This window comes from Carassius auratus, unplaced genomic scaffold (assembly GCF_003368295.1).
Source record: "Carassius auratus strain Wakin unplaced genomic scaffold, ASM336829v1 scaf_tig00008770, whole genome shotgun sequence".
NCBI lineage: Eukaryota > Metazoa > Chordata > Actinopteri > Cypriniformes > Cyprinidae > Carassius > Carassius auratus.
Genome location: NW_020523976.1, coordinates 221 through 10,359, shown reverse-complemented (window position 1 = coordinate 10,359; position 10,139 = coordinate 221). Strand labels below are relative to the sequence as shown.

At 36.2% G+C, this 10,139-nt stretch overlaps 2 protein-coding genes across 3 annotated transcripts; both read left to right on the top strand.

Moving 5' to 3' along the window:
• The first annotated feature begins 19 nt into the window (after window positions 1-19).
• Window positions 20-5,509, top strand: LOC113072314 (ubiquitin carboxyl-terminal hydrolase 30). 2 transcript variants are annotated; one of them, XM_026245326.1, is made up of 13 exons: window positions 20-228; window positions 874-983; window positions 1,674-1,856; window positions 1,949-2,052; window positions 2,205-2,303; window positions 2,425-2,470; window positions 2,546-2,640; window positions 2,762-2,821; window positions 2,975-3,061; window positions 3,156-3,236; window positions 3,361-3,583; window positions 3,996-4,116; window positions 4,269-5,509. In XM_026245326.1, exons 1-13 carry the CDS (start codon window positions 158-160, stop codon window positions 4,513-4,515), a joined length of 1,527 nt encoding a protein of 508 aa, XP_026101111.1. In that variant the 5' UTR covers window positions 20-157; the 3' UTR covers window positions 4,516-5,509. The 2 variants fall into 2 exon arrangements, with proteins under 2 accessions (XP_026101111.1, XP_026101112.1); XM_026245327.1 differs by having other exon boundaries at window positions 21-228; window positions 4,008-4,116.
• A 254-nt stretch (window positions 5,510-5,763) lies between these two features.
• On the top strand, window positions 5,764-9,112 carry LOC113072312 (peroxisomal membrane protein 2-like). Its single transcript, XM_026245322.1, has 5 exons — window positions 5,764-6,018; window positions 6,855-6,977; window positions 7,168-7,330; window positions 8,375-8,497; window positions 8,581-9,112. Exons 1-5 carry the CDS (start codon window positions 5,909-5,911, stop codon window positions 8,647-8,649), a joined length of 588 nt encoding a protein of 195 aa, XP_026101107.1. The 5' UTR covers window positions 5,764-5,908; the 3' UTR covers window positions 8,650-9,112.
• Window positions 9,113-10,139: the final 1,027 nt, after the last annotated feature.

Sequence of the window (10,139 nt, the reverse complement as noted above, 5' to 3'; positions counted from 1 at the left end):
TGCATAAGTACGCGATTTGGGACGCGCCTGCTGCTTTCGTGCTTTCTCAGCCTTTCATCATTTCCGGTCACGGCATCGAGACTCGTCCTGCTCCGCGGAAGGTCCGTCGCGGAACAATGCTCCATGTTTAGTTCCGCACATGCGGGCGCAGTGAAATATGCCTTGGTGCAAACAGGGAGCTACAGACAAGCTTGTTCGAGAGTTCTTACGCACTGGAACCGCTGCAAGGTTGGAGTTTGTATAAAAACCGTGTGAAATGACTGTTTAATGAATATTGTATCGGTGTAGCTCAGATAGACGTAGGAAAGGCAGAAAAGATTGTGGCAGCTGTAGCATTGAAGGCCGGCAGACTTTCGCTTCGCCGTGTTTGTATTTCACTGATCATCACAAATGAATGAACAAGCGGATCTGTCTTTTTTGTACTTTTAACTATTATAGATCCAGTAAACAAAAATGTTGTAATAAATGTATTCGGCGGATTTTTAATAGCTTGACAGCCAGCAGTAGCTTATTAAAACTTCCCCATCTGTCTGTAAAATACCATTTATAGGTATTTAATGATTCTGAAAGCTTCGATTCAGCATTCAGGATTAATATGAGCATGAGATTTGGTTTTGTATGTTCCACTTTTCTCTAAAACAGTCTGTTGTGAAATGATGGCTTTTGCTGGAGAGCCAGGCTTAATGCAAACACAGCTGTCAAGGTCAGAAGTAACGTTAGTCTGCTGTCTGTCACTGGTTTGTTTGTGATCAGACTACATGTGATGATCTGTACATGTGCTCTTTAACTTCACTTCATTTCTATGCACTTGTCTGTGTTGGATACAACCAAAACACTTATTTTTATAATTTTTTTCTTCTTTCTTTGTTTCAGGAACAAGATGATTAAAAACTGGGGTGTAATTGGTGGAATAGCTGCTGCCATGGCTGCTGGAGTCTATGTACTATGGGGGCCAATTTCAGACAGGAAGAAAAAGAAAAAAGGTGAGTTATCTGTTTTCTCGGTGATTTAAAATCTCAGAGTAAGTTTAAAGTTACCATTAAATTACATTTGACAACTGTTATTTTTATAGAATGTAAAAGCAGTGTTTATTCTAAACTATTTATTATTTGCCTTTGTAATCTTTATACATAATTGAAAGCATTAGCTGCCTCTGCCCCTTGCAATTTCCTTGCCTTTCCAAAAAAAAAAAACACCTTCTGAGGAGAGTGATCACATCTGGTCAAAAGAGAGAAATACGTGTTTGCTGTCACTCTTTCAGTCGTTGTATTAGAAACATTCGTGCAGTTATAGTTGCTAGTTTTGTGATGTTAATACCTGTGGAAACGCATCATCACAGTCTGTGTAAGGGAGCAACTATTAAACTTAGTTTACATGTCAGGAACTGTATCTTCACTGCACTTTGTGAATTTGCTTTTCACAAATGAAAACATATATTCTTAATGTTCAGACGTATACAATATAAAAGTAACCTATTTATGAAAGTAACAAGGCTCAAAGTTGTGTTATAATATAAATATAGCGACCGCTATAGAGATTGCAGATGTGTTTTGACGATTCATCGCTTAAATGTATTATTTCTCTCATTCACTGGTATGCTTCTTGGTCTACTTAATAATAATAATAATAATAATAATAATAATGTGATATTAAACGTCTAATTTCCCTCGCAGGTATGGTTCCTGGTCTGCTTAATCTGGGGAACACATGCTTTATGAACTCACTTCTCCAGGGCCTGGCAGCATGTCCTTCCTTCATCAGATGGCTTGAGGACTCCACAAATGAGAGCAGCGTCCATCCGGGGAGAACTGAGAGAGAGACTCATCTATCCAGATCTCTGATGCAGTTACTTAAAGGTTAATTCCCATTCACTAACCAATAGTATAAATTCACAAAATATTATTGCACACTAACAGGGTGATCTCTCCATCTTCCCTCCTTTGGACAGCCCTGTCGAGTCACGATCCTGGAGAAGATGACGTTTTAGATGCGGGAGGCCTTTTAGAAGCTCTCAGACTTTACAGATGGCACATCAGCTCCTTTGAGGAACAGGTAAGAGGTTTTCAAAGACAATGCAGTTGCATATTTGACAGTTATTCTAGCTTTTTTTTTAAAGGGATAGTTCACCTAAAACTAACTGAAATGTTGGGGTTTTAAAAAGTCATTAACATAACTTTGTATTGTATTTGGCTTTTTTTCTGCAGGATGCTCATGAGCTCTTTCATGTTCTTACATCATCATTAGAGGAGGAACGAGAACGTCAACCCAGAGTAGCTCACCTGTTCGACATGCAAACCCTGGAGGTAAAGATGAGTAGTCCCCATGAATGCAGTATTAGGACCCAAAATATAGATGAAAACTAAAGAGTTGGTAATTAGACAGGATCCATAGACATTCTCATGACCCTACTGTGAATTATTATAGAAATCTGTTGAGTCCAAAGAGAAAAACATAAGCTGCAGAAGTGGAGGTAAATAAAAATTTCTTCTTCAAACATTTTTTTTTCTTTTTTGAGCATTTAGTAATTTATATTTTTCATGATCAGGCCCACTACATCCCATTCCAAGTTTATGGAGGTCTCGACACCCTTTTCATGGGCGGTTAACAAGTTATATGGCTTGTAAACGCTGTGAGCAGCAGGTGACCTTTTTCAGATTTTTTTTGTATTACATTTCAAACTGACTTTTTAGATTTAACATACATTTATGATTTAAATGATTGGAACAATGACATTGTTAACCCTATCTGTTGTTGATTTCAGAGTCCTGTGCACTATGATTCTTTCGACAGCTTGTCTCTTTCTATCCCGTCAGTAAAGTGGGTAAGCAAACTTGCTCTCTAAAACCCAATCAAATGCGTAGAATAGCATTCTATATTTATTACCTACGTTAAAATATGACTGTTGAAGTCATATTGCCTTGTCTTACAGACAAAAATTTGTGTATAGTTTGCCTGACGTGTATCATTCTTTCAGGGCCGACCAGTTACTTTGGACCAATGTCTACAGCATTTCATTTCCTCTGAAACCATCAAAGACGTGGAGTGTGAAAACTGTACCAAGGTATGGTAGATGTTTAGCTTTAGTACCACTTTTCCTCATTTATTTGTTGACCTTTCAGAGCATTACTGAGCTGATCCTCTCTGTCTCTTTATAGCAACAGGCTGGAGAGCTTGTCAATAGAGTAATCCTTGAGAGTCAGAGGACGACATTTGTCAAGCAGCTGAAACTCGGAAAGGTAGATATGATTGTTGTTATTCCTTCATCCAGACCAGCAACCTTTTCAAAACATTGACAGCGTAACAGCACTCTTCATTAATCTCCTGTTCGTTCGTTTTGTGTGTGCTTCTTCTCACCTTTAGTTGCCTCAGTGCCTCTGCATCCATTTGCAGAGACTGACTTGGTCTAAAGAGGGCACTCCCATTAAGAGACAAGAGCATGTTCAGTTTACAGAATATTTGTCTCTGGATCGATACAAACATTGTACTGCTGGTCAGAACCTCCCGAGCACCAGCAGAATAAATAAACCCGTATCTGCCAAAGCTGCTGTAGACCCAAAAGAAAAAACCATTGCTAATGGTGTTGGTAAGAGATGTGAACTCTTTTTCCAGTGGCTATGTGATGCTGTCATTTTAGATCTGTGAATATGGATTTACTACATATAAAGGTTTCATCTGTGAAATATTCTTGCAATCCAAAGATAATAATAATAGTAATAATAATTGCTAATGCTGCTATTATTATTATTTTAAATACAATTCTATGGAATATATACGAAATATAATTTTTTGAGGATCCTGATTGAAACTAATTTCAAAGCTGATGGTTTTGTTGGGATTTGTGAATATGGATTTACTCCAGATAAAGGTACTAAAATACCAATCAAATATTTTTGCTATTTTGCACAATAAAAATAATAATGAATTGATTAATAATCAATGCTATTATTTTTATTAGATATATACAAAAAAAAGATGTGTCTAAAGATAAATTTCAGTTTCATTTGCAGACTCAGAACACTGTAACAACAATAAGCCACTGTCCAATGGAACCTTTCCCTCCGTCTTTCTACACTCACCAGGACTGAGCTCACAACTCAACCTCACTTATGACTACAGGTAGAGACATGTTTATGTGATAGATGCATGCTATTATAAAGAGCCAGAATATGTGCTTTGATTTAGTCTGAAACTGCTTCTAAACTGAAAATATTTTCAGGGAATGTAACCCATTTCAAAAATTGAGTAAACCTTTTATTGTCTCACTCTAGCGCCTCAGAGTACCTCTTCCGCTTGACGGCCGTCCTGGTTCACCACGGCGACATGCACTCTGGACATTTTGTCACTTACCGCCGCTGCCCTGCCACTCCCCGAGGAACATCTCCTTTTAGCTCCCAGTGGCTCTGGGTGTCTGATGATTCGGTGAGGAAAGCCAGCCTCCAGGAGGCTCTCTCCTCCAGCGCATATCTGCTCTTTTATGAGCGAGTGCAAAGGCGCAGTCTGAGGGAAGAAGAGTAGAGTCTCCGATACTTATCCTTAATTGAAAGCTAGAGTGTTAACCCTTGCTTCTCTCCATTCAAGGCCATGCTACTAAGGCCAAGTGCAACCGTGCATCCCTGTGTGCATGCAGTTTGGCATGCATGTTGTTTCTGATCACTCTTTGTGAGAAAGAGAGAGGGAAGACAAGGGTTCTGTACATCATAGTTTCCACCTTAATCTTGCTCAGCGAGTCTGTGTTTATGGCGGTTGTTGTTTTAGAAAACTCAGAAAAGTTGTTATCTGAGCATAGGAATGATGACAGTCACGATTACTACCAGTTGTCACTGATACGGGGATTGACAGAGATTTGAACTTGTTTTTTGTTAGGAAAACTCTACATTTAAAGAAAATGTTTGTTGCAAATTGACCTAAAATTGTTGCCTTGCTCTTTAAGCTAATGATCTGTTAGAAGTACATTTTAAATGGTTACTCATGCAGTTTTTTTATCATTAATAATGTGTCTTTATCAATGAATGATCTATTGTTAATAATATATTTAAGGAATTTGCATATAAAGGTCTTTTGTAAAGCATAACCACAGCACTAAGTTATTTTTGTTTCACATTTTGACTGTAATTAATGGAGAGCGCAAATTTGTGGGATGTATCTTCATCAAGTGTTGTGTCCACATATAGATCAGGTTTTCTGCTTAATTTGTGTTTTGCTTTGTTGTATGATTGGCATATCCCAGATCAGTTTATCTTTGTGAATACTAAGAAGGCAAACCTAGCAAGAATATGGGAATGCAATCCATACTCCTGATCCTGAGTATTTACCAAATAGATTTCTCGGATTACATAAATATTTCAGTATACATCCATTTCCAGTGTTATTCTGTAAATCCCATGTTAAATGTTGATTGTATGTGATGCTATTTGCACAATTGTATATTTTTATGAAATTAGTGTGTATAATTGTGTGGGTGAATATTTTTTCACATGTACATTAAATTAAATAAATTCTGAAACCTTAATGTTTTCCATCTGCTGTCTCTACAGCTCCACACGTTTAAAATCTCTTAACTTAAACCCATATGATTTTTTTTAAGCTTAGCATTTTCATTATTTGGAAATAAAAATTGATATTCTGAGTAATATCTCCTCTTGTGCACATGTGAGTTATGCTGGTTTGGAACAACATAAGCGTGAGTAAATTACAGAATGTTCTGTCCCTTTAAGTCTGTAGGTCTGGCTTGTCTCAGCACGTGGACTTTAGGGCGTGGTCATTTAGAACTAAACCACACGGAGCTTTCTGTTTTATGACGGCCACGCACGCTGCGTTCGACAGTCTTCATTTCCACTTTGTAAAACAAAAACAAAGAAACACTGATCTCTGCTCACCCAAGTGTACAGACTGCTGAACTAAACTGAAGATGCCAACGCAAAGCGTACTTGTCCGAGATTCCTCTTTTCTGAGGAGGGTACTACAGCAGTACCTGAGTTTGTTAAAGAAATATCCAGTCATCACCAAATCGGTTACGAGGTCAGTTTACATTTTTGTTAAAGCTAGTTGGCTAGCTGTACATTTGGGGATATTCAGTTACGTTTCATTATCTTAGTCAAATCACTAATCTGCGCATAAATACACTCAAACTCTGAAATAGACGAGCTGAACTTGTTCTGTTTTTATGATGTATATATAACATAATGCATTTAGCAGTTTATTGGAATTGCACAACAATTTAAAAGCCGTTTTTGTTTCTTGCCAGTCCCAGAATCTCCTGTTAGTTCTGATCATTTTAGAATCAGTATCAGTAGAGTTTGCGTTCTGCTAGTTAGTAAAATTACACTTATGGATTGTGAACACTTATGGATGTAACTAATTTAATTCAAGATAATGATAGCTAATATTCAATCTTGTATTAATACAATATATGTAATAGTTGTTTAATAATTTCATACTTAATATATCAGGGACACATGTACACTACACAATTTAATCCTAATAAACATAATATTTATATAATTAATAGCTAAGAATAATGTTTAATTTTATACAAGATTATAGTGTAAAAATATTTTTTATTTTATATAAAATATTTAAAAAGCAAATTAATATCACTAAACACTAAGCAAAAAAAATAATAATAAAATGCTTTGTAGGTGTAGCAGTCATTTATATAATTTATACATTTTTTTAAGCTTAAGCCATTAAGGACTTTGCCACTGAGTGTTGTTCTATTGGATGCGTGTGGGGTGGGAATCAAGTCCTGTCAAATTAACACTCACTTTTGGACCAAACGCAAAAAGTGTCTTCCACATTAGGTGCGAGGTCATGTGGATACAGTGATACAATGGCAGTTTTGTTCTTTCTTACAGTGGTTTTCTATCTGCTGTGGGAAATCTTCTATCTCAAGCTTTGGAGTACAGGAAGAACAGCAAAGAAAATAGCCCGAAAAAGAAAATCAGTTTTCTGGGACCTTTACACTATGCAATATTTGGGTAGAGTGACGATGCATTTTGATTACATACACCCCATAATCATGCAAAATATTTATTTTTACATATTTGGAAGACTAAATATACATGTCAGTGACATGATGACATGATGTCACAGTACACATTAAGTTATTTTACAAAAATATGTAACACCCCGACTGTTTAATGAGTTATAAATGTATTTTTTTTTCAGACTTTTTATCACTGGTCCAGTCAGTCATTACATTTACCAGCTCTTGGAGGTGCTGTTGCCAACCACTGTCCCATACTGCCTGATCAAGCGCCTTCTGCTGGAACGTCTAATATTCGCCCCTGCTTTCCTCTTGCTCTTTTACGTGGTTATGAATGCTTTGGAGGTAATGTTTCATAACTGAACATGTTTTCTACTTTGCACAACAATACTGCATAATATCTGCTTTTGTTTAGACATACCTCATATTCTGGGCATGCCTCTATATGCAACTTTGTTGTTATTACTGTCACTGAAACATTGTTCGATCATTTACTTTCAAGTAAGAAGAAGTTGGTAGTAAGTAGGTAAGATGGTTGTGGTGTGGATGAAGCAATATGTGATTTTCACAACGTCATGTAGAATGAAGCAATTCACCGCTACAGGTGCCAATCTTTTTATGACAGGCAGATCTTAATGCAAATGTAGGGACAACCTTCATGAGGCTTAACTTTGACCAGAATATAGACTTCAGCTGCTGGTTAATGAACTTCCCCTGTTTGCTGATCGATAGTTTGCAAGTCTCTCAGCTCATGAGCTGGTTCTGATTACTATGTTGATTTTTCTATGAATACTCAAAGCCAAAAGAACAAACTTGGAACAAAATAGATTCATTTTTTAGTTTAAAGGAATTAAAAAAAAAAAATCCTCTAGTGTCACACCACCTGGATATGCTTGAGCTAGTTACAATTGACATAAAACTAATATATAGTAATACTGACCTTATCTTGTACATGAAGTTATCTGGGTCAAGACACTGTTTAACAAATGAAATAAATAACAATTTATTTATATAATTTATTGAGTACAAACAGAATGTTTTTATCCATTTGGAAACTCATATCTTCCTTGAAACAAAGCCGCTTTTCATGGCTTAACAGGTTTTAATGTTCATTCATAATATTTTATCTGACTGGCCTTCAAGGATGCAGAAGCATATCTTGTACTTCTGAGACAAGCACAAGGAAGAGAACACAAAGAATTTATTGTAAAACAATATGCAGATCAACTTAACATAAATTGAAGTAAATCGGTTATGGTGATTGTTTACAGCTACATTGATTTGCACTAAATTTATTTTATGTTCTGTTTCTAATTCAGGAGATATGCTGCTAGTATTTGGCTGCACAATCCACAATCTCTGATATGAATGCAAATGTAATCTTTGCAGGGCAAGACACTCACAGATGTTCAAAACAAACTTAAAACAAGTTACTGGCCTGCAATGAAGATGAACTGGAAAGTTTGGGACCCCCATTTTCAGTTCATCAATATCAACTATGTGCCTGTACAGGTATGCATAAGAGCATTATAGCATCCTTAAGGCATCTCTGATCCATTATCTCACTTTCTTTTTCTTCTTACTCCTTTGGACAGTTTCGAGTGCTGTTTGCCAACCTGGTTGCTTTATTCTGGTATGCCTACCTAGCCTCTGTGAGGAAATGAAACCACAAAACCAGCTACAGTGCACATAGGTTGGTTTGATTGGTTAAATCCAGTTTGTGTTTTTTAAAGGACTGCTGCGCATTAGATAGGCCCTATGTTTCAAATGTCTTCCTGGACAACTGACAGGAAATATGGTCAGTTTCTATAAAATAACTGATTTGGGTCAGTGATGAGATATTCTGAATGTCTATGGGGCACTGACAATGATGTCAGGATTTTGATTGTTGTATTTGATTGATTTAAAAACACTGATTACAAAGACAAACTCATTTTTAGCAGTTTCTAATACTTCTGCTATTATCTTCACTCTTTAACTGAGTTGATCTACATTAATAGCAGTGGTCTTGCTTATACATTTTGTATACTTGTATAGCCCTGAAAAATGCAGACAATGTTGTTGTTTTTTAATGACATTTGATTTAAATGAATTACCAGCACACCAATAAAATGTATTTTAATTCAATGTTATGATTTAAAGGCTCAATACTGGATGACAGTATTTTAAAAAAGGTTATATTGTTGTATTTAAAAATGTGAAAGCATATTTACACAGCATTTATAGCAGCTGTAACGTTAACAAACAATATATTATTTTTTTTTTTTCTTAATTATAAAAGGAAAGTTGCGTCTTTCACAAACACACATAATCAGTTCACAGTAATGATTGTTTTGAAACTCATGCCCACACTGAGTTTCCTTTTCAGGGATTGTTCAGCAACTTTCTGTTTCCATACTTCAGAAAAGCATGTGAGCATAACAGGCCATAAACATGACGTGTAAGTTACAAACATCTAGGTGTGTACGGAGCTTTGCATAACATCCAAAGTACACACACAAATAAAGCTTCTAAATGGGATTTTTCACAGTGATGCTATTAAAGAACCATACTGGTTCCCCAAAGAACCTTTCTGTGAACAGATCATAAAAGGTTTATTTTTAATAATGCTGAATCATGTTGACTTTAGATTTGTTTGTTTCCAACAATAAATCCATAACATTGTTTGTGCATGTGGTTTATAGAGCTTTATAAAGAAAAGGTTTCATTGACAGCTACATGTTCCATTCTGCTCCTGAGTGAATCATTAGAAAGAGAGGGTATTCCCCATGATCACATGATGAGGGAAACCAGAGTGATCCTAAACACACCCTACAGAGAGCAACCACACCCAGCCATTCTGATGTGTGCAGAATGGAGTGTATCAGTCTGTGATGATCACTTTCCATTTATTATCATTTGTCTTGTACCATCCATGTATATGGTTTCTGGAAAATATCACCCTTTTATGACTTAAGACAGAATGGCAATGAAAAATACTTTGTATAATTGTTTAAGTCTGCTTTTCACTTCAGGACATTAATTAGAAAGACAACAAGACATTAATAAAATCCCCACAGTGATCTTTTCTGGAATTGTAAGAATGTCTTGCTTTTGTTCTCCATTCCTGAGTGTGAGTGTAAACACACTTCACATGACAAGTTGTGTCTAGAAT

Coding starts and splice junctions, on each gene's coding strand:
- LOC113072314 (XM_026245326.1), top strand. CDS start 158: ATGCCTTGGTGCAAACAGGGAGCTACAGACAAGCTTGTTCGAGAGTTC. Junction 984..1,673: donor CAGGAAGAAAAAGAAAAAAG/GTGAGTTATCTG, acceptor TTTCCCTCGCAG/GTATGGTTCCTGGTCTGCTT. Junction 2,304..2,424: donor TCGACATGCAAACCCTGGAG/GTAAAGATGAGT, acceptor GAATTATTATAG/AAATCTGTTGAGTCCAAAGA.
- LOC113072312 (XM_026245322.1), top strand. CDS start 5,909: ATGCCAACGCAAAGCGTACTTGTCCGAGATTCCTCTTTTCTGAGGAGG. Junction 6,978..7,167: donor TTACACTATGCAATATTTGG/GTAGAGTGACGA, acceptor TTTTTTTTTCAG/ACTTTTTATCACTGGTCCAG. Junction 8,498..8,580: donor TCAACTATGTGCCTGTACAG/GTATGCATAAGA, acceptor TCCTTTGGACAG/TTTCGAGTGCTGTTTGCCAA.